Below are 27,377 nucleotides of genomic sequence, written 5' to 3'. Positions count from 1 at the left end.
AAGGGGGTGAGAGCAAAAATGAAGGCGATCTCTACTCAGATTGAGCAGAATTTTTTGCGTGCGGCAAATCAAGACACATTTGTTAACGTTCTCCTGCACCTTAGCTCCACAAAAAACAGATCCCACAATTTTCATTTTCATCATCAGTCAGGCTGCATCCACAGCAGGGCAGGAGATCATTTTAAAGCCAGCCAGTTACCCCTGTACTGTGCCAATCTTCACGTAATTCCCGGTATAGTCCACTGACCTGATTTCTTTATCGCATCAGCCACACCTTTTTTTTTCAGAAATTTTAGTGCGGGAGCACATGGACAAACAGCCCTCTAGAGAACAGTGTGAGGGTAACAGCAGACAAAAAACTACTCATGAATACAACACAGTCAAACAGCACAGGGGTCTTTTTTATTTGTGTTTACTTTGTTTTATTACAAGATTTATTTCACGTTATTTTATAATATTTTATTTTCTATTATGTTTCAATATAACCACTGGATTAATCATTGGCTTGATATGTGGCTGCTAGGTAGAATTCTAGACTTCTGGATTATCTACGACATTTTTGTATTCGATTATATCTTTCGCAATAGATTGGCCAAAGTTAAGATAATTTAGTCAATTTAGACAAATATCGCTTTTGATGTCGTTACTAGAATGAATTCTGGACATCTAGATTGACTTACGACCTTTCTGGATTAGCTTATGTCTTTTGGCTATAAGTTGCCCAATATTTAAATACTATAGCCCATGTTCACGTGTTAAGTGGCTACTGTAGAATTGGCTATGCTTCTGTCTCATTGACACATTCTTCCCAACCCCACTCGTGAGCCAAGTAAGGTTTTTGCCTTAAAAACAGTATGACAAACAAACGGCATCGCGCACTACGGTGCAGGTTAGGGGCGAAATTTATAGTCGTGAACCCAAATGCAACGCACACATCAGCGGTGTTGTTATCACAGTCGGGAATAATTCAAGTTAAGTTAGGTTGTAGGGCAAAGCCCTTTGCAGCTGTGAGAAAGCATTTTCTGTCACGCATTTGTTTTTCTCCCTTCTTTGGTTTCCTAAAATACGACAGCGCTGCGCAGTTTCTCTTTTATGTCACATCTAATGACTCTTGTCTGGGTTAACGCTTCAGTGTTATACCTCTCAACGGTTCGGCGCTCTAGAAAATAAAAAAAAAAAAGAAATATGCACTGGCGTCCTAAACTAAATAATTGCCCAAAATAATCTACGCGTGGTGGCTTATACATTGGAACAAAAATGTTAAATATAGGCATATGAATGAAGATTGAAGGCAAAGTTCACTATTCAATTGCCCAGATTCTACTGGCTTAATGTAGGAAAATCTCCATATATAAAAAACAAGCGCTGATCTTAATCACTTTTTCTGCAATATGCACGTTTCAGTATTCATCGCACTGCGGTGCGCGCTGCGCTGTGTTGTTTTTGAGCCCGGCACTTTGTCACTGTGCAGTACTTTCTCCGAGCTGATGCGTCGCCCTACCGTTTTTGTGCGCTGATTTGACGCGCGCTTTTTGACGGGTGCTCTTTGCGTCATACAAAAGACGACAATCAGTCTTGTTCGCCGTATTTGCCTGCTTATTACGATTCCTCTTGATTCTTCTAATTCCATAAATGCACGTGTAGTATACCTTCATATAGGTCTATGCGCTGCCACAGTGTATATTAAAACCTTGTTGCTATCGTCGATGCTTGTGTCCTGTGGTTGGGTACCGCTAAGAATAACCGGTTGCATGATTTGCTCTTGAAACGTATTGATAAACAGCTATTCATTAATTGTTAACGACTGCCAAATCTAACCGCACTATTCCTAGTTATCAGATTCAGACGGATCTCGTTGTCTGGATTTGTGGCCACTGATAGAACCCTAGTGAATGTATTTCTTCGCCAATTTAACTGCTTCGCTGCACATCGTAAATTTGTTTTCTTGCTTCCCAGATTGTCAAGATTATTCTCAAAGTCTTTGTCAGTTACTGGGTCATTTGGTCCGCGTTTCTCCTGTAGGTCCTTGATCATTGTTTGCTGGCTGTACGGCTTCAGAATTCAATCTGTAGGCAACGTCACCAACGAACAGGATATTACTTTGTTTTCCTGAATTACAGTTTACTTCCTGTTTGCTCCCCGCCAGCTGTCCATGAACTAGCTTTAAATACAGAGTGTGAACAGATCTTCGATCATGTCGCCTTGCCGAACACACTTTCGGATTTGTATGTAATCTTTGTCTTTGTTTTTTCAAACTATGTTTCAATGCGTCATCGCTGTTCATATTTTATAGTACGTTCGCACATATGCTTCTTCTGTGCACTGTTTAAGTGAAGCGAGAAAGCTTCCCATGTTACAGACATTAAAACGTTTTCTCTTATTCTGTGACGGCTATGTTGTCTTGACAAATTTCTAGCTGTGGTGGTGAAGAGGTTGGGGCGCTCGACTGCTGTACCCAAAGACAAGGAATCGAATCCCGTCCGCAGCGGCCGCATTTCGATGGAGGTGAAATGCAAGGCGCCAGTGTGTCGTGCGGAGTACCCGTTAAACAACCCCAGGCGGTCGAAATTTCTGGAGCTCTCAACTACGGCGTCTCTCATATCCTCAGTTGCTTTGGACGTTAAACCCCGGCAACAACAACCTTTAAACGTTTATCGTCCGACTCTTTCAAAAACCTCATTGGGGACGTAGATAGCAAACTTAGAACCGTCGACCCAGCATAATGAACACCCAAAAATAATATCTGCTTACCTTAGAAGCACACAGTTTTACAATAGAGAGTGAAGGATCCAAACAGATCGAGGAGTACCTTGGCAGTGTTAACAGCCACTTATTTCGACATGGAAATACTGTACAAGCAAATAATGAGGTTAACAACATTTGTCATGTGCTTTAAGGTCATGATAAAAAATACAGATGCGTCTTTCAAGGGCTTTACTTTTGTGGTGGAACCGTAAAGGCTGTAGAAGCTCAGTAACAAAAGGCGGCGGGCCAATTGTGTTAGTGCGCCTTCAGTCGCTTTAACAAATGCAGAGTTGCATTTTCTGACAAGGTGACAAGCTAAGAAATTTTCTTAGCTTAAGAAATCAATATATAAGTAGCATTTCACGAAATAAATGTCAGTTGGAAGGTCAGCTCGTGTCTTTTCTCGTCTCTTAGCCGTGTCTTTTGCTGTTCACTGGGAGCACCGTAGCGGAGAATGAAGTTCTTTAATAAGAAACCGGCCACATCTCGGGCTGTAGCAGCTGGGAGCGCGGCGGCTTCGGAATATCGGGTGAGGTGGTCGACGGCGACCATGGCCCAGCGATCGCCACCAGCTGTGTGTGGAAGAGGGTTATGGAGGTCAATGCCCGCGTGGTCGAAGGGTCTAAGCGGGCATATGAGAGGCTGTAACTCGCCAACCGAGTGGTAAGAGGCGGGTTTGCAGCGTTGTCAAGCTAGGCACGATCGAGCGTACTTGAGAACCGAGTTGTAAACACTGCGCCAATAGTAGCGACGACAAACTTGAGTGTACGTTTTGAAACCTCTAGCGTGCTCGCACTGCGGATCGGCGTGAAAGCTGCACATATTTGAGTTCGTATAAGGCGCGGAATGAAAGGAGCCAATTCCTTCCACTTGAATTGTAGATGAGCCAATAAAGGAGGTTTTTGCAATTTAGGTAGTCGACGCAGAAGCGAATATAACCGTCTTTCTTCCTTTCCAGGACAACAGGGGAGGACCACGAGCTCTTTGAAGGCTCAATCACGCCATTCTGAAGCATAGTGTGAACATGGTCTTCAATAACTCGGCGCTCGGTGGCAGAGACACGATAGGGACGCTGACGCAGAGGTGCATGGGAACCGGTGTCAATGTTGTGGGCGACAGTTCATGTGCGGGTAAAAGCGGTTTGGTGAGAGTCGAATGAAGAACAGAACTGATGAAGCAGTGTCAGAAATTCAGACCGTTGAGGCCCACGAAGACTGGTATCGATGGAGCGGACGAAAACGTCTGGCGACTGCTCCAGCGCAAGAACAGGCGGTGTGAGAGCAGCCAAGTCAGCGTGCTGCGAAACGGTTGTTACATCACCGGTGAAAATGGAATCAATGAGCTGGACGATGCCAAGGCATTCCCCGCAACAGAGGGGCAAGGGAAATGAAAATGAATTAGGAATCCAGAGCGCGGTGAGGCCAGCTGACATAGAAAGTACGGCGTAAGGCAGGGGAAGGCTTGCGGTTTAGAAAGACGGGCGATGGTGTGAAATGTACTACATCAGTACTGAAGTAAAAAATACAAGCGATGAACACAAGAACGAAATAGCACGCAGGAAGGTCAGTATCATCGGCAATGAAGACTTTTAGAAAAGGAACGTCAGGGAACGGTTCGTCGAGCTTATAAAACTCCAGTTCGGCACGAGCACAGTTGACCACCGCATTATGACGCGACAGACAGTCCCAACTCTAGATAAGAGCATGACAACAGAAAGGCGAAACGATTACCTCTATTGCGTAACCAATGTTCTGAATGATGCCTCGATAGATAGATGGATTTATTGAAAGGAAAAGGCAGAGAGGCTGGCCCGAATAATTCAAATCTGGCCTGCTACTCTGCACTGGGGAAAGGGAAGGAGAGAAGAAAGAAGGTCATGATGGGTGACGATGTGGGAGAAGGCATATGAAATATGTATACAGACACAGCAGCTTGCTTTACAAGCGCGAATCAAGTCCGCTGGCGCTCAAATAACGGCAAAGAGCACGCACTGCCTGGACGCCCTTCCCCTTGTCCTGACAAGCGCCCAGCAGCAGTTCCTCCGACAGAGGCCTCTTGTCTAAACGCTTCATGGAAGCAGCTACAACATTTCTTTCGTTCGCATACTCTGGGCACACCAATAATACATGGTCCACAGTCTCTGGGATGCCACAAGTTGAACATTCCGGTCAGTCCATCTGTCCAATTAAATGCAAGTACTTGCGCGTGAACGCCACGTTTAAACGAAGTCTGTGTATCAAGCATGCCTGATGACGCGGAATATCACGCGGAACATTAAATTTAAATGTTCGATCGAGCCTTCTTAGACGGATGTGTCGGGCGTCTAGTTGAGCCCAGTAAGCTGCTGTAGCAATATTCATACAACTCTTTAGAAGACACGTCGTATCCGCACTTGAAAAAGGCACAGCTGTTTGGAAGCCATTGATGCGTGCGCTTTTCGCCTCAACATCGGCTTGATCATTCCCATGGAGGCCGCAGTGGGCAGGAATCCATTGAAACATTGTCATGTGGCCTTGCAGCTGGGCAGATGTGATGAGCTCCATAATGTTTAGTGCCAGGGACTGATAGGCAGTGTGGCGCAAGAAGTTTTTCAAAATTTGTAATGCAGTCTTCGAGTTCGTGAATATACACCATTTTTTAGGTGGTTCCCCACATATGTAGCGAATGGATTCTCGAATGGTCACAAGTTCGGCAGCGGTTGATGTAGAGGTATGTCCCAAAAGGAAATGCAGAGTCGTTTTCTGAGCTGGTATGACCACAGCTGCAGCGGATGCCTGTGCTGACACAGATCCATCGGTGTATATGTGAATATAATTGGGATATTCTGACCAGATGTGTGCCAGAGTAAGTTGTTTGAGTCCACTAATTGGTACCATTGATTTCTTTAGTATTCCGGGAACACGAGGTGCACCAAAGGTTTATCCATCGTCCATGGTGGTTGGGTGGGACGATATGGGAGGGCATATCCTGTCGGTACTTGCGACTGATGGCAGCGGAGTGCACTTGTAAAACTGCAGTCCGGCCTCTCATCCAGAATCTTGCTGAGTGGGTGAAAACGGTGTCTTGTAAGTGCTCGTAAATATACACGAAGTGGTTCGTGTGACAAATATATGGACATTAGGCGAGCGTGTGCCTCTTCAATTGTGCCTTTGTTAGAGGTGCATCTGGGCAGTCCAAGGCATATTTTCAGTGCCTGCGCTTGCACGCTCTCTAAAGTCCGCAAGCAGGAAATGCTCATACTAGAGAGTACTGGGAGACTGTACCGGATGTCGCCAACAAACAGAGTCTCGTAAATGCCTCGAGCAGTGCATGCCACTATAAGCTCAACAGGCTGGGTACTCTGCCATGCATAGCGAGAATAATGATAGGTGTCATCACATTAGACATTGAACAGCAATGACTTGCTGCCATGGAAGAAACAGCAGCGCCGGTGTCGACCAGGGGCAGTACTTCAACGGCCTCAACCGAACCTTCAAGCAAATTTGCGGGCGAAAAGTGACGCTTGTACAGTTAGCTCGTTGCGCAGGTCTCGGCTGGAACTGCGGTATTCATTTTTCCTCTTGAGCAAGACTGGGACGCCTTCGCAGAGGAGACACAAAGCGTTAACGTGGCGAAGTTGAGCGGCGAGGAGAAAAGGCAGCACGGTCATCGCAGCGGAGCTTGAAGTTGCATCGGCGGCTGCGTACTGATTTCGGAGCTGTCAGCAAGGTGAAATTCAGGACAGAATAGGATCGTCAGGAGAGCGGTTTCCGCAGTACCGGGCAGTATGGCTAGGAAATGCACAGGAATAGCATATCGGCCGGTTATCGCGTGTTCGCCAAAAATTACGAAGTTGCGGACGAGATAGAACAAAAGGCCAGGAGCCTGAAGTAGCTCCTGTGCAGGCCCTGAGGCGTCATCATCATCATTAGCCTGACTATACCCACTGCAGGGCGAAGGCATCTCCCATATTTCTCCACTTAACCCGCTTCTGTGCTAGCTGCATCCACTTGACCTCTGCGAACTTCTTAATCTCATCCGCCCACCTAACTTTCTGCCGCCGCCTGCTACGCTTTTCTTCCCTTGGAATCAAGTTTGTGGCCCTAAGCGACCATCGGTTATCCTCTCTTCGCACTACATGTCCTGCCCATGTCCATTTCTTCTTCTTAATTTCCACTAGAACGTCGGTAACTTGAGTTATTTTTCTGACCCACTCTGCACGCTTCCTATCTCCTAATGTTACCCCTACCATTTTTCGTTCCATAGCCCTCTGGGTTGTCCTATACTTAAGTAGAACCCTCTTGGTTAGCCTCCACGTTTCAGCGCCATAGGTGAGTACAGGTAAGATGCAACTGTTGTATACTTTCTTCTTTAGCGATACCGGTAAACTGCTAGTCATAACCTGCGACTGCTTGCCAAATGCGCTCCATCCCAATCTTATTCTTGTTATTTCTTTTTCATGGTCCGGATCTGTGGTTACTATCTGTGCTAAGTAGACATATTCGCCTACTACTTAAAATGCTTCGCTACCTAGTGTAAACTGCTCTTGCTTCCCGAGGCTGTTGAGCATTACCTTAGTCTTCTGCATATTGATATTGATACCATCTATATACATTACCTCCTATGATAAGCTCCCTGAGGCGTAGCATTCACCAAAGGTTAGCTACGTGTTCTCGATCGGGCAGCGACGGCGTCAGTGGTGCGACAGGAGCAGTGGCGCATGTCATTGGTGGAGCGACACGGCCGTCGGCATATGGCAGAGTCAACGGGTGGTATGGGCTGAGAAATGTGCGCTGGCGGAGGGACAGAGGTTAAGGGCCTCCGTCATGCAGCTGGCTATGACCTGTCGAAGAAGCGCCACATTTCGTGGCAGCTCGCCGTTTGTTGGGGGGAGTGATATATAGCGAGAAACTTCCTCCCGGCTGAAATCTGAGTTGCTGCAGCAGCGAGGCTTAGATGTAACGGAGAGGCCAAAAAGTAATTCGACAGATGACAGCGGCGGTCGCGTGAGGAGGCGCTGCTTGCACGACTTATTGTAGCTCTAGCAAAGGCTGATACTTAAGCAACAGTAGTCAGATCCCGCGACAGTAACATGTGAAACAGTAACATTCGATGCACTTCATCATGTGCTTAATCTTCTCCACCTCCGACATCTGGGCGTCGACGCGACTCCTCAGATGGACCACATCTTCAATGTAGCTTGTGATTGTCTAGCCGAGCCGCTGTGATCGGTCGCGCAGGCGTTGTTCGGCGAGGATCTTGCGAACAGCAGGGCGACCAAACACGGTTGCAAGATTCGCCTTGAACGAGTCCCAACTTATGAGATCGGCTTCGTGGTTACACTACCACAGTTCGCAACCCCAGTCAAATAAAAGTTAACGTTCGTTAACTTCGTGGCGTCGACCCACTTATAAGAAATCATTCGCTCGATTGAAGCCGGCCAGTCGTCACAGTCAGTGTTGTCGTCAGTCCTACTGAAGAGGGCGAGGTCTCGCTGATGTAGGAGGCCGGAGCAGAAGACTGGCGAGGTCACCGGGGCTGCCGCTTGGTGTCCGCCGCCAGGCATAGGAGTTGCGCGTAGCCTGCGGGTGCGAAGCAACAATGTGACGCGAGGATATCAAGCCTCACCTCCACCAAATGTAGAAGGTTTAATTTACAACGTCTGGGTCGGGCAAGAGGTCAAGCAGCGACCATGTAGATCAGAGAGGCCCCGCGCGATAGCAACGCGACAGACTGAGTCTTCTTCGTATGAGTCTAGCGAGGGGTTCATCTTCTTCACATGTTTTTTGCAATGTTTATTGCCTCGGGGCATACAAAAAATTGCATACAAAAAATAAATGAAAAATATTGGTTGAATGAAGTCGAGGAGTGAACAATGATGCGGTCCAAGCAGCATATGAGGGTGAATAAGGGGGTAGAGGCGAGCTGCCACCAGGTGCCGGATGCGCGTCAGCTTCAGCGCTGGACATTCCCACTGCAAGGTTTCAGTACCTCTGGACGTGCAGATGGGGCATCAAGGGGGGGGATACAAATCCCGACATTGAGGCCACTTTCGAGTCGCTGCACGTGTTAGCACTACCCCAACTCGAATTCTCCCAAGCGCCACCTCCTCTGCACGGGTTAGACCGCGGGGGAGGCTTACCGTACACGGAGGTATGAGAGCAAGTGTACAACGTCGTAGGTGCTCCTTTCGTGTGAAAAGTGTCGTCGCAGTATCTACTTCTATGAAGTTTGTCGATGATGACATCGAGGTGCAAAGGCGGGTCACTGCAGCCGCATGGCTTTGAGCATTTAAAAGATGACGCAGAGTTCATTCAATACGAATTATCTGCGGTATGCGTGCCGCTAGACTGTGTATGTATTGGCAAATTTCTGTGTTGCTACTGACGCGTCTAAGTAGCTTTGTCACCTAGAGGGCATCAGTGCATACGACAATACGAGCCGTGGGCAGCATGCTTTGTTTTTCCTCCCACATTAGGAAAACAGCCTTGACATTTGGTTGTTCAAATTCTAAGCCTTGATTCTTTTAGCAACGGCTGATTAAACTGGCAGTAAGAAACCAACAGTAAGCTGCACGATTTGTTTGGTTTTGTAGCGAAAGCTACTGCGGTAGGTATTCAAGACGTCAGGTGGCCGCAGCTAAATCGTGAAGAGGCGTAGCTACGGTCTCCTCATAAAACATTTAGCCTAGCATACAATTTGAATACACGTTACCCCTATGTCACGGGCAGAAGCTGACAACTAGGGTCACTCCTTTCATACGGCAGGGTGATATCAGAATAAGCGTGCCAGAACCCTTTGTCTTCTCGTTACCCCTACAATACGCAGGCACGTCCACATGGCTCGGTTGAAGCCTGACTTTATATGTGGGCTCGTAGCTTACGCTCTCGCGTCATACCTTAAATGATGAGCTTAAGTGTCCCCAGTAATTTAGCGCTTTACACTGATACGGCGTGTACGGCGTGGTAGGGGAATATTGTAGCAGGCAAAAGAAGCTTCCGCCATTGATTTCGCAATTCAACTAGGGTTGCCCAGAACTAAAGCACAACTATTTTTTTCTGATTTCGCCATCCCCTATCATAGTAGAATAAGATTAAGCTTAAATGGATTTAAGACACCGGTACGCTCGCGACCTTGAGGCAAACGAGGTACAGAATGTCAAAGTTTTTCTAGGACTATTTCCCCACCATCCATCACAATCGCGGTAGTCACCTAATCACCACTTAGCGGTTTTTTCTTTCACTTGTATGAAAGGTTTTCATTGCCTCCTTTTCTGTTCAGTCAGTCCCGTTTCATTCTTATCACTTTACATTACAAAGCACAGAAGACAGTATGCAAGCTACGATCTTGGCGTTCCTGGCACCATTTATCGAATGAACAAATAAAAGAAACAAACGAATGATGCACTACATTCAACTTTCCCTCTTTGATCTATGTAAAGCATACACCACAATAAACATCCCAAGAATTTCAAGTACAGAAATTGTATATCATTATTTTTTGCTTAGAACCGTCCTCTCTTTCTCGCTAAACCTAGCAAAACAAAAGTGCACTTCATTGATGATCTCAACGCTACAAAGTAAAGCAAAGGACGACACCATAAAATGAGCACAAATGAACCCATTAGGGTTATAAATAAGATTTCACAGCAGGTTAAAAAAAACTATAGCTTTTTCAAGGGCGCCACGTCAATCCGAAACCACTTGCATTGTGTTAGCTGCCATGACAAGGAAAAATTGGATGTCCTTAGTTTTGCGTGTTGCCTGCCAGAATGGCTCTGTTATGACTGTTGCTTGCCGTACAGTATTGGTTACAAGGCATGTATATACAAATTTGATTTTGTGCTATTTTATTTATTTCATTTATGGTTTCCTTGAGGCCCTGAAGGCATTTTATAGGAAGGGGGCGTATTGTGCTCCATACAGCGAACTTCGTTGTGAGCAAAGCACTACAGAGAAAGCAAAAACAGGAACTGACAAACTACAGAAAACAGTATACATTTCATAACAAGCTAACTTGGCAGAAGCTACATACGCAACGGGTGAATGGTGCAAAAAAGATGAGTTTTAGTTCCTCGCAGAAGGATTTGTGATTGGTGCACGAAGCGATATCATTAGTCAAATAATTCCAGAGTTCTGTTTCATTGGGGAAGAATGAGTGGTTGCAAACAGACATGGTGGCCGCTTATCCGGGCTATCGGACTCAAACAAAGTCCGGAGCTTCAAGCAATGGGCGTATAAGCGCAGTCAACTGATAACGTCGCTTTGATTCAGCAGTTCTAAGAATATTGTTACGGACGACAAGGAAGAAGAAGCGGGCAGTGGCGCGGGCAGGAGCGCTTGCGCTAGGCCCGCGAACATTCATTAAACGTCATCTACCATCGTCATCGGTCATGTTCTGTCTCCTGTCTTTATAGGCTTGCCACTTCGTAACATTTGGTTGGAGGTGCGGCGCACAGCATCCCCATCCTCGCCTTGGAGCATAGACGCTATCTTCAAGCCGGGACCATCACCGAGGGCCCAGGGACATCGCCGAGCAGCTTCGCCCCAGCCCTTCAAGCCCAGACTTGAACAACTACCACCGCCCAGCCCCCAGCCCGGACCTGAAGACAAGGAGAACAGACATACCGATCAGAACCGAGATGAAGGACCCGAAAGACCCGAATGACCCGAAGGAACCGATGGACACGAACACGCAACTCCCGCCCAAGCTGACCGACGTGACCTCGAGCCATCGGTCCCATGGACTCTGGTGACGGATGATTGACAGCTCCAAGGGAGGCGGATCACCCACGCATCAGACATCGTACCGGCAAGCCGTTCTATTCTTCCTTCTTCCTCTTCTTCTTCAAACATCCAGACACGCCCATCATCATGCCATAAAATCATTAACATCGATAAAATTCCTCGTCCACGATCGGGGCGATCGCTCGGTGGCCCCGGGTCATGTTACGGATGACAAGGCAGAAGACGCGGGCAGTGGCGCGGGCAGGAGCGCTCGCGCTAGGCCGCGAACATTCATTAAACGTCATCTACCATCGTCATCGGTCATGTTCTGTCTCCTGTCTTCATCGGCTTGCCACTTCGTAACAATATTTTGACAGCAAAACTCTAATGGAGGTTTTGAAGCGATCCGCTCGGCACGTAAACTGAGTCTTCAATTTCTGCAAATTATGATCATCAAATATTTGTTTCATAAGACTGTGAAAACAGCTGCACTGTAGTTCTTACGTGTACTTAAAAAACGCTCCCTGTGCTTTACTTTCATTTTTGGATGCAACGAGGTGCTTAGAGAGATTTTGTTGCGCCCGACAACGACAGTTCAGTGGTTATGGCGCTAAACTGCTGATCTGAAAACCGCGGAACTGGATCCCTGCTGCGGCAGCCGCTTTCCGATGGATGCGAAAAGCGAGGCCTATATGTATTTGCGATATCGGAGCAGTGTAAAGAACCCGGATTTGTCAAAATTTTCAGGGTCTTTCAAGGTCTTTCAATGTGGATTCCCTCATAGGCGTAGTCACCTTGGAACGTGTCAATGACGATGAAGAGCATGTGTCATGCTTCGTTGATTGGTGTTCTATCTGCACTTGCCGGATCAAACTGGGGTACACATACTTCTGTGTAATCCTCCGCCAATAAAACACTAGTGACGAGGAACATTACCCTGCAAGTGCTCCAGCAGCTTGGCCATGGTGCGGATCTAGAAGCTCGAGTATGGCTCCAACTGGTCATCTTAGCTTGAGCGTCTTGAGCTTCACTCCGAGGTTAACTACTTAACGGCAGCTAGGAAGATGCTGTGCCGCTAAGCAAATGTAGTGGTGCACCTATGGCAATATCTAAGCGTCGCTTCTGCAGAAACGCCCGGCGGAGAAAGGCTGGGAAGATCTTTTCCAGGTTATTATGAATCACTCGTACGGCAAGCCATAAGAGCTTGATAGATGCCACAGATATTTAAAACTTATCAGCTGCCGTCCCAGACCATTTCGAAATACGTAACAGACTTTAAGAGCCTTATCACAGAGTACAACTTCTGTTCAAGTCCTGAATCAGCACCTGTGTTGCATGCCCTGTCGGCATATACTTCAACCGATGAAGTTCACCCTGGTGTCACTTCACAATACCACCGGTCGAAGTAGTTATTCGCAACATATATGATTTGTCCGGACATGAATTCCACATAAGCGTTTCCTCAGTGAAAAAGATACACATGCCAAACGGCTTTAAATTTGGGATTTGAAGCCGAGCCGGCCCTTCAGCAAGAGGCTGAACTGCGATGGTCATCGGTTAGTTTGGCACAATTCCAGGCATCGCACAACGCCACCGTTAGGGGACCACAAAGTAACGCTTGGTAACCTGCATTGTAGCTCGTTTGTGTTCCAGTGTACCTGAAAACCCGCCACGTCTACTTCTTTTTGAGCAACGTGACATATGGTTGTCACAGTAAAGGGTATATTAGGAAGCATGCACTACAAAACGGAGCATGCTCAAGCAATGCGCATATCAGAGTGTCATACCGGTTCATCTTGCTGTGCTGACATTCATGCATGCACATTTCTTTGGACAGCTTGGTACATGCGATGGAGGTCAACATCTGTAATGCATTCTAGCACATCAGCGAAGATCCACAGCACAGGCTATGGCTTATCAAGCCACCGCTCCGCGCCAAGGACAATGTCCCTCTTGAATGTTTTCTGGACAGAGGTTGCTGCTGTTGAGGAGGTTACTGGTGTGAGTCGCAAAAGCAATCTAGACACCTAAGCTTCCGTTACGTAATCTCAAAGCAGGTGTTTCGAGTTTTCCTGTAAGAGCTTGGTTCGTACCATTAGGTATCCAGTTGAGCGGCATTCGTGGGTGCCTTCAACAGATATGGTGATAGGGCTCTCGATATATGTCGATATTATCAATGACATGTTCTGCGGTAACATTCGCAATGAAGTGTACGTTACCCTCGGGACGGACGAGCGTCCGTTATTACTGGCGTGCCGACCAGTGCCATTGAGCGAAATTGTTCGAACAGAGCCGCAAAAGCTTGAAAACCAGAATTACCTGGATCCAGTGTAGGCTTCCATTTGGAGACATCGGTCAAATACTAGTAAAAAAAAACGGTGCTCTCCGGATTTAGGGTGACTACCAACACGCCATGAAAACGAACGCTCCCAGTATCGTTTACCCTCTTCCTACGGCAAATGGACTACAGAAAACGCCTCGTGGAGGCTAGTTTCAGCATTTACCTCATACCTGCTTACCCCTGGCAGCGAGTAGACGACACCAATACAGCAGTGCAGACTCACACTATGATCAATAGTCTGTTCAGGATGAAACATGTTTCTTTCATTGTATCAAGTTAGGTTCGGTTTGTGGGGTTTAATGTCCCAAAGCAACTCAGGCTATAAGAGACACCATAGTGGAGGACTCCGGACATTTCGACCACCAGCGGTTCTTTCGAGTGCACTGACATCGCCAGCACATGGGCGCCTTGCTTTTCGCCTCCATCGAAAAGCGGTCACTGAGGCCGGGATTCGATCTCGCATCCTTGGGAACAGTAGTATAGCGCCGTAACTACTGCCCACCCGGCAAAAATCGTTGTATCAGGGGCAGCCTTCATTTTACAACTATCTTAGTGAGTCATTTTGCTCGTTTCAATGGTTTTGTGAGGTGCCTGGACGATCTTCTTGCAGCTAAGAAAGTGTAAATGAAACAGCTCCGAGTGTATCTATCCTCTGAGGATGTCTGCGGCAGGATGGTTTGGAAGCACATAAAGCCTATTGTCTCTTCGCTGCATCAAGGCTTGAGTATTGAGGCTTCTCAATCAATGTTATGAATGTGCACTCCGCAAAAGAAGAGGTTTGAATTATCGTTGAATCTCCTGCACCAGAGAACTAAATCGAATTGAAATCATTCTTGACCGAGATTGATCGAGGACTCTGCAATAACTGGCGAAGATCTGTGTCACTTACTTCATAAAGTTATCTGGATGCAGGCGTACGAATAACAGTTGACTTTGGAGAGACCAAACGACTAAAGTGCTTATCACCGCGCCTTTTCTAAATCATAATCCTGGGACCGCACTCACTCATCCAGATGGTTCCGTTAACAAGGACCGCTTAGCCTACGCTTCTAGAACACTGAGGCAGTAAGAAAGAATCCATTCTGAATTTGACAAGGAAGCTCTTGTTTTAACATTCGCTATGCCTTATCTCCGCCAGTGTTTCGATGGACAGAAGCTATGAAGGAGCAGACGAAGGCGAGTCCCCTTGTCGAAATGTTAGCTCAGCTTGCCAACTCGGGCTCCCTTCAGTCCTTGTTCAGTGCTCTTTGATACTGTAGAGCCATCTTTCTTTCGTTATACCCTTGACTGGAAACAGTAATTTGAACGGATTATATGCCTTTTCTAGGCATAATGGTACCGGGTCGTCTGATCCCGAGCACTTAGTCTCCACAATGCTTGCGGATGTACCTCGCATCTGACGCTTATAACTAAAATTCTTTCTATAACTAAAGAACGAAACGCCAAATAACGCGGATGCCTCGAGTAAACTGGAGTTGAGTGGCGCCAACTGGAAGCCGACAGTACCGGGCTAAATATTTGTGACTGAGGCCTGGAAAGTAGCACGATTGACGGCCGTATCCATAGCACACCGTAGCAGTCTTCAGGCTCCGAAACTACACATATTGGCGTGGTGCGGATTGCCCTTCGTATAAGTCGGGCTAATCAAAGCTTTCAAAGCAAAACGAATTCGTTCGCTGGCTTTTCCGTGTTGTTATTCTAGATGAACTACAGGAAGCCGCTCGCATTCCTCTACAAACGTTGAGAATGACGACCGTTAAGCAAGCCGCTAGCACTAATTTGTGGTGACCACACCTTCATCACACCATCAGATTCCAAAGCGCGGTGAGCAGCTCCTACACTTTTATGGAGCAGACCACAATCTCTCTGCTCAGTGTGTCTATTTGGCTTTTCCTGTCGATGGAAAATGCTATTTGATTGCTTTTGATGGCCCCACGAGAAACCCTGAAGTTCGCCTTGTGTGGGCATTTCCCTCAGCTGTAAGTTTTCGAATTCCTTCAAGGCCTTCAATGTCAATGGCAATCCAGATACCGCGGACTAGGCGAATAGATATTAAACATTCGACATACTTCAAGCACAGCATACCATTACCACCTCCCAGGCAGAGAGAATGGTCATGATCATCAGTTGGACTATACCCACGGAAGCGCAAGTCTCTCCCTTATTCCTACAATTAAAGCGGCCCTGGTTTGGCTGCATCCACTTGACCCCTGCACACTTCTTAACCGCCCATCTGGTTTTCCGCCGCCCCCTGCTAAGCGTTCGTTCCCTTTAAGTCCAATTTGTTTCTCTAAGCGACCGTCGGTTATCATCCCTGCGACGAAATGGTCAATTAGACTAAAATGCCATCACGCACAGTGAGATAAGGAAGCACTGCATACCTTACGTCAATGTTCCTTCTCTTCCGACACACCGCAGTTCACGCGCAAATGAGAGGATTCCAGCCAAGATTATGTTTAGACGACAGCTTGGACGGCTTTAGATTCGCTGCGAGTGATGCATGCGCCAGTTCGTGATCACCAGAACATTTCCACTTGCATAGCAACTTAGGTGGAAGGGAAGCCACTGTTCGTTCGCAGTTTTGCCGGCCTTAGAAAGCGGTTGGCTGTCAACATCCCCACGATATTGGCCAGCGCTCCTCTTAGGTCTCTGGTCAACAGCAGTCTACTGGAATGGATACGTGTTGTGCATATGTGACGGCACCAGAGCTGCAATGTTAACTCAAGTCTCAACGGGACCCGTCATTACATTGCCCTCAGTTACCAGTCTCGGAGCCTCATAATTCTGAAAATAGGGCAGTTTCACTACCTGATTAAATTGTTAGTTTGATTCCTTCTGTCCGGCAACGAGCGGCGTCTTGTTCCCATCGATTGGTTCTATGGGTTTCTCGCGCGAAATACGCGTGAAAAAACAGAACATTAAGCATACTCCAACTGTGCACTCCAACCCTGCACCAAAAGCAGCAGCTCATTTTCTGTCCAGACCAAATGATTTTAATAAAATATTTACCGAGTAATCCTACCTCTAATGACTTCACAAGAAATTCGATTTTACCGGTATGCAGTGAGCTGAACTGAAGATTGAAGCAAATCCGGCTTATGATAACAAACTTTCACGCTGCAAGGCTCACCTTGTACATGAAGTAGTGAAAATACTATTGTCAGCGTCCACAGAAATATTCGTTCCGGCATTATCGCTTCTTTTGACGATTCAAAGCGCACGGCCACTAAAAATGACTCGTAGGTTTTAACTTACGGGCGACCTTTTGTTTTAAGCAGCCGCGGATAGCCTTGCTTACTAAAGCATGTATTATACCACCAAACAGCTGCCGCTCAAAAGCAAACAGCATTGTTGCATTGCGTTGATGAACGAGGTGCACAGAAATGAAATAGTTTCTGCATATACAGCTGTGCTAGGCGAGCTAGAGAAAAATAAATGTGACACTTAGATTTTATAAAATGAATGACCTTTGAAGGTCCTACAACATGACGTTTCGTTTGGGTGCAACTACGTGAACAAACGTCTCACTTGACGTGCGAGTTTAAGATACGCACACATTGTTTTAATGCGAACAGACAGGCCAGGGTTCAAGCAGATACAAGCACTGCACACGAGAAGTGATAACGCGGCGTTCGGAATGTTTAATAGAAGAAAGGATATAGTTAAGACGCTATAGGGTAAAAAATCAGTGTATCAAGGTGCCGGTAAGGTATCTAGATACACATGTGTAGGAAAGTACCTTTAGGTCGGGTCGGGGCATCGCTGTCTTCAGATGCTAACAAAGCTGTCGCATGAATCCTAAGCAGTAAGACCAGCTAAAATATAGTACTACCGAGCACTTTCACTTTCTTAAAACATTCTTCTTTATTCGGTTAGAAATAAAGAACGCAGAATAATGGGAAGAGCTTTTGCAAACTTGCTTTAGGTGCACGGGTTTTTAAAAAAGACGAGGTGAAAAGAGGTTTGAATGCGGCACATCAATCAGTCGAGCTCATTTTGAGTGATAGGTTCATACAATTGAGCAGGAATTGGAGTAAAGAGAGAGACCCGTTTTCAATCAAGGCAACAACCGTTTATGGCAAATATTGAAATCATAAGGTGAAAACGCAATCGCGATATTTCCGATATTGCATATTGACACAAGGTCAAAATAATTAACGCTCTATTAAACGCTCTTCAAACGGTCTACTAAATAACGGTGTCGGAGTGAAATAGAAAAACCTTTATGTAAAGAGTGTGGAGAACTACCAACTTTCAGGCTCTGTATAAAGTAGGGAAAGAATAATTTCCGCTCTTTCATAGCGAACGGATGCCTTTCCACGCCAGCGTGCTTTTGGGAGAGTATGCACTGGTTGCAATTAGCCTCATTTTTTGTTCCTTATAGGAAGCCATGCTAATAAATAATCTATAACTTCTTAAAAGGAGTTTAGTGCTTATTCACAGAGTAAAATCAAACCTTTTGCTTTATGATAGGCACAGTTGCTTATGTAGCAAAAAACCCAACAAACAAACGATTACGGTTGCACTGAAAAAAAGTTCCATAATATCCGATGGCGTAATAATATTTATATCTTATGCTCCTCGTTCCCTCTTCTATATTTCCTGCTACGGTATGCCGACCTTTCAGATATAATATGATCGAGTAATACACCTAAGTGTTTTAGGGGAAGATTTTATGTTTTCGAAACAGGCGTCTTAGAAGGCGGAGGGGTGCAGTTATTATGTTGCTGACAGCGCGAAAATCAATTTTCCCATGATGTACGACGATAACAGTGGGAATTCTATGAGTATGAAGCTTTTTTAGGGAAAAGAAAGGGGTGTGCTGGAGCTATCTGGACATTCCTTGCTCCACAATATTTCATGTTCTTGATGTCGAAACCTGGATTTTTTAGAGGCTTTTTTTTTAGTTAGCCAGCGCATTAATCATTACATGTGAGGCCAGTGGACACAGTAGTGCTTGCTTCTACCTTGCTGTACAAAACGATTGTTTCGCCCCTAATAGAAGAGACACATTCGGTCACGGCGCGCTGCGCCTCTTTTGCGCAGCGGAGAGGGTTTGAACAATTAGCACTAGCTGCGAACGACAACACAAAAACGAGGTGGTACAGGGCTATATGGGCTGAACATCTTCAGAAGCTTGGGTAGTTCGGAGTAAATTAATGTATCTAGAACGCCTGAGAAAATACGCAGCTCAGGCTATTTAATAGCTACACAGAAAAACTGTTGACGCCGAACAGAGGAAAACTACTAGGGAACTAACCAGTAATTACGTGGGTCACAAGGACCGAGAAATAAGGTACTTTAAACAACAGGTAAAAAACACACTAGGTAAAACCTGGAACAATTTGTAGAAAAGAAGCAGCGTGTAAATGTATATCAAAATTGGGAAAGGCCGATCATGAAGGAATCTTTTTATGATACCTCAAGGGGCAGAGCCCGCACACTTTGAAGCTAGTCAAGGGTGCCTTAGAAGACGGAGTTACAAAAGAAATTCAAGCAAGATGAATATTGCTCAAGTGCGGCTAAATCCGTAGAAATTATTGAGCATCTTATACTCGGAATGTCGTGATATCCATCCTGACGTCGATGCAGGTTCTGTCACTCTCCCTGAGGCCCTAGGATTCAGAAATTACAATGGCCAGGTGATCGAATCTGGGGTGAAGGTTAGTAAAAAGTGACTAGAAGATTGCCGGCTGAAAATGAGGATTGTAGCATAAGGCAGGAAGAGTAGCAATAATAGTGTTGTAAAGAAATTGAAATAATCGACCCATTTATAACAATGTTCAACAAATATAAGAAACATTTAGTTATGGTATAGCTCTGATTAACCCTACGTGAATTGCTAAAGCAACGGCGGAAGTTTTTTTTTTTGTTTTTTGCCTGCTAGATTAATCCCCTATCACGCCCTATCAGTGCAAGGTGCTACATTATCGTGAACACTTAAGCTTATTCTTTAAGGGTATGACGCGATAGCGCAAGCTACAGCCCACATGTAAAGTCACGCTTCAACCAAGCCGTATGGACGTGCCTGCGTATCGTAGGGGTAACGAAAATGCAAACCGTTCTGGCAGGCTGATTCTGATATCACCCTCCCATATGACAGAAGCGACCCGAGTTGGCAGCTCCTGCTCGTGGCATAATGGTAACGTGATTTCAAATGCCATGGCAGGCTGCTTTTTTTATGAGGAACCCGTAGCAACGCCTCTTCACGACGTAGCTGCGGCCACCTGAGGTCTTGATAACCTACCGCAGTGTAGCTTTCGCAACAAAATGTCAAGCTTGTAGGCAACTGTCACCACTTTGTTTGAACAAGACTCTCCTTCCTTCATCCTCCCTTCCTCTTCTGTCAACGCCCGCTATGGAGATGTCCCTGAAAACATCATCGTAGCGAACAACCACCTCCCCTTCTCCGTCAGGTACTTTAGTGCTTGTTCACGAGGTTGCCTCACGGATTCATTTTCATTATCATTCAGACTCTACGACGCTTATGCACAATACATATTGTCACGACTGAAGTCAGAGGGAGCCGTGAAAGTACACGTAGCCGAGGACCCGAGAATAAGGTCGGCTTGTAGTTCCGAGCACAGAGTCACAGAGCACCAGCGCGCCGCTCGTGCCAACCACCGCTTCGTCGTCGTCGGCATCAAACACGGCTGTCGCGCGGCGCTAGGCACGTGGCATTATTCCCCCCCGTGAAAGAAAACATCGTCCCGATGACAAGGTGAGAGGAGAAAAAAAATTAGGCGTGAGGTGAACTGTGCAATAACGCAAGGTTTCACTTGCAGGGAACGCTCAGTCACGCGAAAAGTACGGCTTTAAGCGCACCACATGCACAACTTCAGGCCGCTGACGTCGAACACTGACGGTCACAGTTCCATCTGGAACGACTTCGTAATTAACGTTGTTTAAGCGGCGCAGGACTTTATAGGGTCCGAAATAGCGGTGGAGTAGTTTCTCGCTCAAGCCTTTGTGACTCACGGGGGTCCACACCCACACTTGGTCCCCTGGTTCGTAGTGGGCCTCCCTGTGCCGAAGGTTATAGTGTCGCGCGTCGGTGGCATGCTGCTCCTTGATGTGTAAGCGGGCCAGCTGACGGGCTTGCTCGGCCTGTTCCGCGAAATGGGCGGCGTCGGGTTCGACCGCTTCTTCCCCGCACGGGAGCATCGCGTCCAACATCGTGCGGGCCTCTCTGCCATATACGAGACGGAACGGCGTAAACTTCGTGGTTTCCTGCGGCGCCGTATTGTAGGCGAAGGTGACATACGGCAGGATCTCGTCCCACATTTTATGCTCAACGTCGATGTACATTGAGATCATGTCCGCCAAGGTTTTGTTTAGTCGTTCCGTTAATCCATTTGTCTGAGGGTGATACGCTGTTGTTGTGCGATGCTCGGTATGGCAGAGAGTTAAGGTGTCCCGCAGTAGCCGAGCTGTAAACGCCTTTCCTCGGTCAGTAATGATGGTCGACGGTGCACCGTGTCTGAGCACAATGTCGTTCATAAAGAATCGAGCAACTTCGCCGGCAGTACCTCGGGCAAGGGCCTTCGTTTCAGCGTAGCGTGTTAAGTAGTCTGTGGCGACTACAATCCACTTGTGTCCGTTCGAGGATAAAGGAAATGGGCCTAAAAGGTCCATGCCCACTTGCTCGAAGGGTGTGAGGGGCGGTTCAATAGATTGTAACATACCGGATGACTTGAGCGTGGGTTTTTTTCGCCTCTGGCATTGTCGACAGGTCTGTACGTAACGTCTAACGCTCGGAGAAAGATGTGGCCAGTAGTAGTTCTGCCGGGCTCGATTTAGGGTGCGTGTAAAGCCAAGATGCCCTGAAGTTGGTTCGTCGTGGCAGGCCAGGAGGATTTCGTGCCTTAGGTCAGCTGGTATGACTAGCAGGTATGTTTTCGCACTCGACGTAGAATTCTTCTTATAAAGCACCCCATTGCGGAGGCAATACGACGACAACCCCCGAGCAAGGTACCGGGGTATTGTAGGATGCCCACCGTCAAGATGGTCAATAATCAGTCGCAGCTCGCCGTCGGCACGCTGTTTGGAGGCGAGATCGGACGTAGTGACTGCTCCAAGGAAGCTATCGTCGTCGGTGGCATCTGACGAAGGAGGGCCGACGGGTGCGCGGGACAGGCTATCAGCATCGGTGTGCTTCCGGCCAGACTTATAATTAACTTCAAAATCGAACTCCTGTAGGCGCAATGCCCAACGTGCTAAGCGGCCACAAGGATCCTTTAGGTTTTTCAGCCAACACAACGAGTGATGACGCGAAACAGTCGGCCATAAAGGTACGGGCGGAACTTGGCAGCGGCCCATACTACCGCCAAACATTCTTTTTCAGTGGTGGAATAGTTACACTCAGCACGGGAAAGTGCACGGCTAGCGTAGGCAATTACTTTCTCGACCCCGTCTTGGTGCTGAACTAGAACGGCACCAAGGCCGACGTTGCTCGCATCCGTGTGTAATTCTGTGTCGGCATCATCGTCGAAATGTGCCAGGATCGGGGGTGACTGGAACCGGCGTCGTAACTCGTCGAAAGCCATCTGCTGCTCGGCGCCCCAGGAAAATGATGCGTCATCTCGAGTCAGGAGAGTCAGAGGGCTGGCCATCTGTGCAAAATTTTTGATAAAGCGACGATAATAGGAGCACAGCCCCAAAAACCGTCGGACTGCTTTTTTATGGGCGGGGACGGGAAAGGCAGCAACGGCAGCAAGTTTCTCAGGGTCAGCTCGGATGCCATCAGCACTAACGATGTGCCCAAGAAACTTCAATTCGGTGAACCCGAAGTGGCACTTTTGAGGCTTGAGAGAAAGGTTGGCAGACCGGACAGCTTCGAGAACAGTTCTCAGGCGGCGCAGGTGTTCCGTGAACGTCGGTGAAAAAACTATTACGTCGTCGAGATAAACAAGGCATGTCTGCCACTTAAGACCTGTGAGCACAGTGTCCATCATCCGCTGGAAGGTGGCAGGGGCACAGCAGAGCCCGAATGGGAGGACGCGGAATTCATAGAGCCCATCTGGTGTTACGAAGGCAGTTTTTTCACGGTCCCTCTCATCAACTTCAATTTGCCAATAACCACTCCTGAGGTCAATGGAGGAGAAGTACTTGGCTCGGCGAAGTCGGTCGAGAGAGTCATCAATCCGTGGCAGCGGATAGACGTCCTTCTTTGCCATACTGTTAAGTTTCCGATAGTCAACACAGAAACGAAGTGTTCCGTCTTTCTTTTTAACGAGGACTACAGGCGAGGACCATGGGCTGCTTGAAGGTTGAATGACGCCATCGGCGAGCATCTCCTTGACTTGCTGTTGGATAGCGTCTCTCTCCCGAGGAGACACACGATAGGGCTGCTGATGGAGGGGTCGAGTGCCTTCATGCGTGATAATCCGGTGTTTAATGACCGACGTTTGCTGCACTTTAGATGAAGACGTGAAGCACACACGAAACTCCAGCAATAGATCTTGGAGTTGCCTCTTTTCAACGGAGGAAAGGCTAGAATTGATGTCGACAGCGTGTACGGCATCATCCGGTTCAGTGCTAGGCGCAGCTTCCTATGAAGCAAAACATTCGGCGACTTCGTGCAGATGGTCGACGTAAGCAATGACAGTGCCACGGAACAGGTGTCGATGTTCATTGGAGAAATTGGTGACAAGTACCTCCGTCTCTCTTCCACGAAGGAAACAAAGACCTCTTGCCACAGAAACTCCCAAGGCGAGTGAGAGGGAGACATTAGGCTCAACAACCCGGAGGCCGTGATGTGGCTCGTCACAAGTAACTCTGGCGAGGATGCTGGCGCGTGGTGGCACTGTGAGGCTATCATCGGCGACTCGTAGCGTGGAGTGGGACCCGCGGTACTCATACTTTTCAGTGGCCAGTTTGGCGGAAAACGTCACCAAGCGGTTCGGTAGATCTATAGTGGCACCGTGCTCACGAAGGAAGACGGTGCCAAGAATAACATCACGAGAGCATTCGCGTAGAACGAGAAAAGTCGCAACAAATGTGCAGCCTCCCACCGTAACCCGGGCTGTACACATACCCAGTGGTGCAACCACATGTCCGCCTGCCGTACGTATGTCTGGTCCGTTCCATGGCGTCATCACCTTTTTCAGTGTCCTTGTAATCCGCCCGCTAAGGATAGAATAATCGGCTCCCGTATCAACTAAAGCGCTGACCTCCTTCGTGTCGACGATAATAGGGATGTCCAGGGAGACCCGGCCAAGACCAGGGCCTGTCGACGTCGGTTCGGAGTGAAGTGAACTGTGTGGTGGCGGAAGCTGGACGGCGGTTGGGTGGTCGGCGTCGGGACAATTCAATGTCGACGGCAGGTCGGAGTGAAGGAAGCGGTGCGGCGACGGAAGCTGGGCGGCAGTTGTGTGGTCTGTGTCGGGGCGATTTAAGCGACACGGCGGTGATAACTGGTCGGCGATGCGGACGACGTCGGGGCGATCTGGTCTGTGCGGTGAAAACTGGACAGGAATTCGGCGTTCGACGTCGGGGCGAATCGAGCGGTGCGGCGGTGGAAGCTTTACGGCGAATCAGCGTGCGGCGGCCTCGCCCCCAAAGGTCGCCGGAGCTAGTTTTCCCGATGCGGGCTCGAGGAACCATGGCGTCCAGCGGTATAACCGTGGCCCAGAGGATGAATAGCGACGAGGCGAAGGCGAGCGCGACTCGCGACGAGGAGAATGTGGCAGACTGGCGGGTGACGTACTCGGCGATGTCCTGAGGCCGCTGACCAGGCCGTGGACGACGGCTGTCGGGGGAAAATCCCCGAAGGCCCATCTGACGATAAGGGCACTGCTGGTAGAGGTGACCTGCCTCGCCACAGTGGTAGCAGAGAGGGCGGTTACTGGAGCGCGCCAGAGATCAGTCTTCCGCGGCGCCTGGCGCCGATCTGCCCAAAGGGGCAGCGGTGCCGCAGCGTGCACAGCGACCTGAGGTTGCGTGTAAGGCGAAGGGGTAGGTAGCAGGGCTGGGCGGCGTGTGACATCAGCATAAGTCATCCGCTCGGTGGGGCCCGGGGGTGGTGTTGGAACGACTGTACTTGGTGGCGTGAGTGCGTTCTGGACCTCCTCACGGATGATGCTAGCCAGGGAAGCTGCACCAGGAGTAAACGATCCATGAAGTTGCTGGAGCTCCTCACGAACCACGGTGCGAATGAGGTCGCGAAGGGAGCTCATATCTGCCCCGGGATTGTAGTCGGTTCGGTCAGACGGCGGTAGTGTGGAGATGGAATTCAGCGGCCGACCGTACTGGCTGCATCGCTGCTGTAGCAGTTTCTCCATGGTCACAGCTTCAGCCAGAAACGCCGCGACGGTGGTGGGCGGGTTCCGCACGAGGCCGGAAAAAAGCTGTTCTTTGACGCCGTGAATCAGGTGCCGAACCTTCTTCTCCTCACTCATGGACGGGTCGGCGCGATGACAAAGGCGCATGACGTCTTCAACGTACATTGCGACCTCCTCGTTCTGACGCTGAACTCGAGAGGTCAGGGCACGCTCGGCATTCTCTCGGCGGTCACTGTTGGCGTACGTACCGAGGAGCTGACTTCGGAAGGCCGGCCACGTAGAGAATGTGGCCTCGCGGTTCTCGAACCATGTCCGAGCAGCGTCTTCAAGGCTGAAGTAGACGTTCCGCATTTTCGCAGCGTCGTCCCAGCCGTTAAACGTCGCGACCCTTTCATAGTGAGCTAGCCAGTCCTCGGCGTCTTCAAACTGCTCACCGTGAAATGGTTTAGGGGTACGTGGGGTCTGAAGGATGAGACAGGACGAAGGGGTGGAAGGGACAGTCATGGTACGGGCGGGTGGTGTCGTTGCCACAGCCAGAGTCTCTTCGTCAAGAGGGGAGGCCTCGGGGGACAAGCCTCGGAGCCGTCGGCTGGTACGATGAACAGGAGTGGTCACGAGAGGCGGCCGCGTAGGGTCGTCCGCAGGAGAAGGGATCATCGATGGCACCTCCACCAGTGTCACGACTGAAGTCAGAGGGAGCCGTGAAAGTACACGTAGCCGAGGACCCGAGAATAAGGTCGGCTTGTAGTTCCGAACACAGAGTCACAGAGTCCAGCACCAGCGCGCCGCTCGTGCCAACCACCGCTTCGTCGTCGTCGGCATCAAACACGGCTGTCGTGCGGCGCTAGGCACGTGGAAATATTAAAGGCAGAAAACAACAATCATTAAACTTCGGCGCTTTATAGAAAATTTCGTCTTCATTCGCAGCCGATAGGTTGAGCGGTACACTTTCTGAGGACAGACGCACGCACAGACGCACATAGATGAGCCTGCAAAGGCTTTCGACTTATTATTTCAAGGGTCCCTTTGTACTACAGTTTCGATGGAAATGAGTAGGCAGCTGCTGAAGCAAATCATGCCCGCTACAGTGGCCTCCTAACAGTTGTGCCTTTTTTAAGAGCGGATACAGGCTGCCTTCTTTCAAACTCTATAATACGTGTGACGGCGGCTTACAGGCCCAGCCAGACACCCGAAACATCTGCCTCAGAAGACTAGATCGGACATTGTCGTTTTCTGTTACGCGTGGATTTCCGCGCCGTCATACATGTTTGGTCCATAGACTGCGTGTAAATGTGGCTTGCACGCTCAAATACTGCATTTAACTAGACAGCCGGACTCCTCTGAATGTTCAGCTTGTGGCATTGCGGAGACAGTGGAGCATACATTAAGCACAGTTTATGTGGACGAAAAGATAATGCCAGCAACTTCCTTGAAGCGTTTGGAAAGCAAGCCAAACGCTTCAATTTCGCTGGGCGCTTCGCCGAACAAGCGGAAAGCTTTGCTAACAACGGCGGATTTCTCCCGCTTCTTGAGTGACACGGGCCTGCACTCGCGCTTGTGAGACAAATTACTGTGCCTGTTTATTTGTTTCGTACTTATTCTCATCACATCGTCATCCATTGCGACCCCCTTTTATTCTTCCCCTTACCTGTGCAGAGTAGCAGGCCAGATGCTCAATTTCCCTACCGACATCTCTGCCTTTTCATTCAATAAATGCATTCATCCATAGCGTCATATATGACGTGGAGCTTGAAGTCAGTGTGCTTCGTGTTCAGCAAGAGAACTGTATGTGCTTTCTGCTGATTGCGAGCCTTTAATCATGTACCCGTGTGAAGTGTAAGAAATGTTTCATAAAATATTGATTTCAATGTTAAGAAAAGGGTTTTAAATTAGTCACATAATTTTTATATTTAGGTACAGTCAAGCTGTCACAGAATTTTCAGTAATTTTTGTACTCTCGCGCAGTGGTGACGGCAGCGCACTGAAAGGCTCTGAAATGAAACTCGTAATTGAATTCACTTTTGCCTATAACTGCATAATCTGGTGGCGGAGACGGCAAACAAACATGTTCGACCGTCCTCGCAGTACAAAGTAGCGTCACTCTCTGCGGTGTTCAGTTCAGAGCTGGCACACTAATATCGAAATAAAGGCTCTAACGACTGCAAGAACAATACGAAACAATGTGGAAGCAGCCCCGCCTAGCGGAGAGTGTCACAGACTAATCTCGGTGTATACTGAGTTTAATGGAAAGGAATAAAACCACGTCTAGGCAAGATTTATCTCGAGAAGACAAACAGTACAAGC

General features: G+C 48.2%; 1 protein-coding gene across 2 annotated transcripts in view; it reads right to left on the bottom strand.

The window, feature by feature from the left end:
* Positions 1-17,156, bottom strand: part of LOC146195479 (uncharacterized) — a 104,640-nt gene extending 87,484 nt beyond the window's left edge. For both annotated transcript variants that reach the window (XM_084596244.1, XM_084596245.1), the window contains exon 1: positions 16,922-17,156. In XM_084596244.1, the coding sequence (XP_084452370.1) occupies positions 16,922-16,982 (61 nt within the window). In that variant the 5' untranslated portion in view covers positions 16,983-17,156. The remainder of the gene's footprint in view (positions 1-16,921) is intronic.
* Positions 17,157-27,377: the final 10,221 nt, after the last annotated feature.

This window comes from Amblyomma maculatum, chromosome 3 (genome assembly GCF_055883805.1).
Source record: "Amblyomma maculatum isolate TAMU_Amacu chromosome 3, ASM5588380v1, whole genome shotgun sequence".
Classification (NCBI taxonomy): Eukaryota; Metazoa; Arthropoda; class Arachnida; order Ixodida; family Ixodidae; genus Amblyomma; species Amblyomma maculatum.
This window is presented reverse-complemented; position numbering and strand designations above follow the sequence as displayed.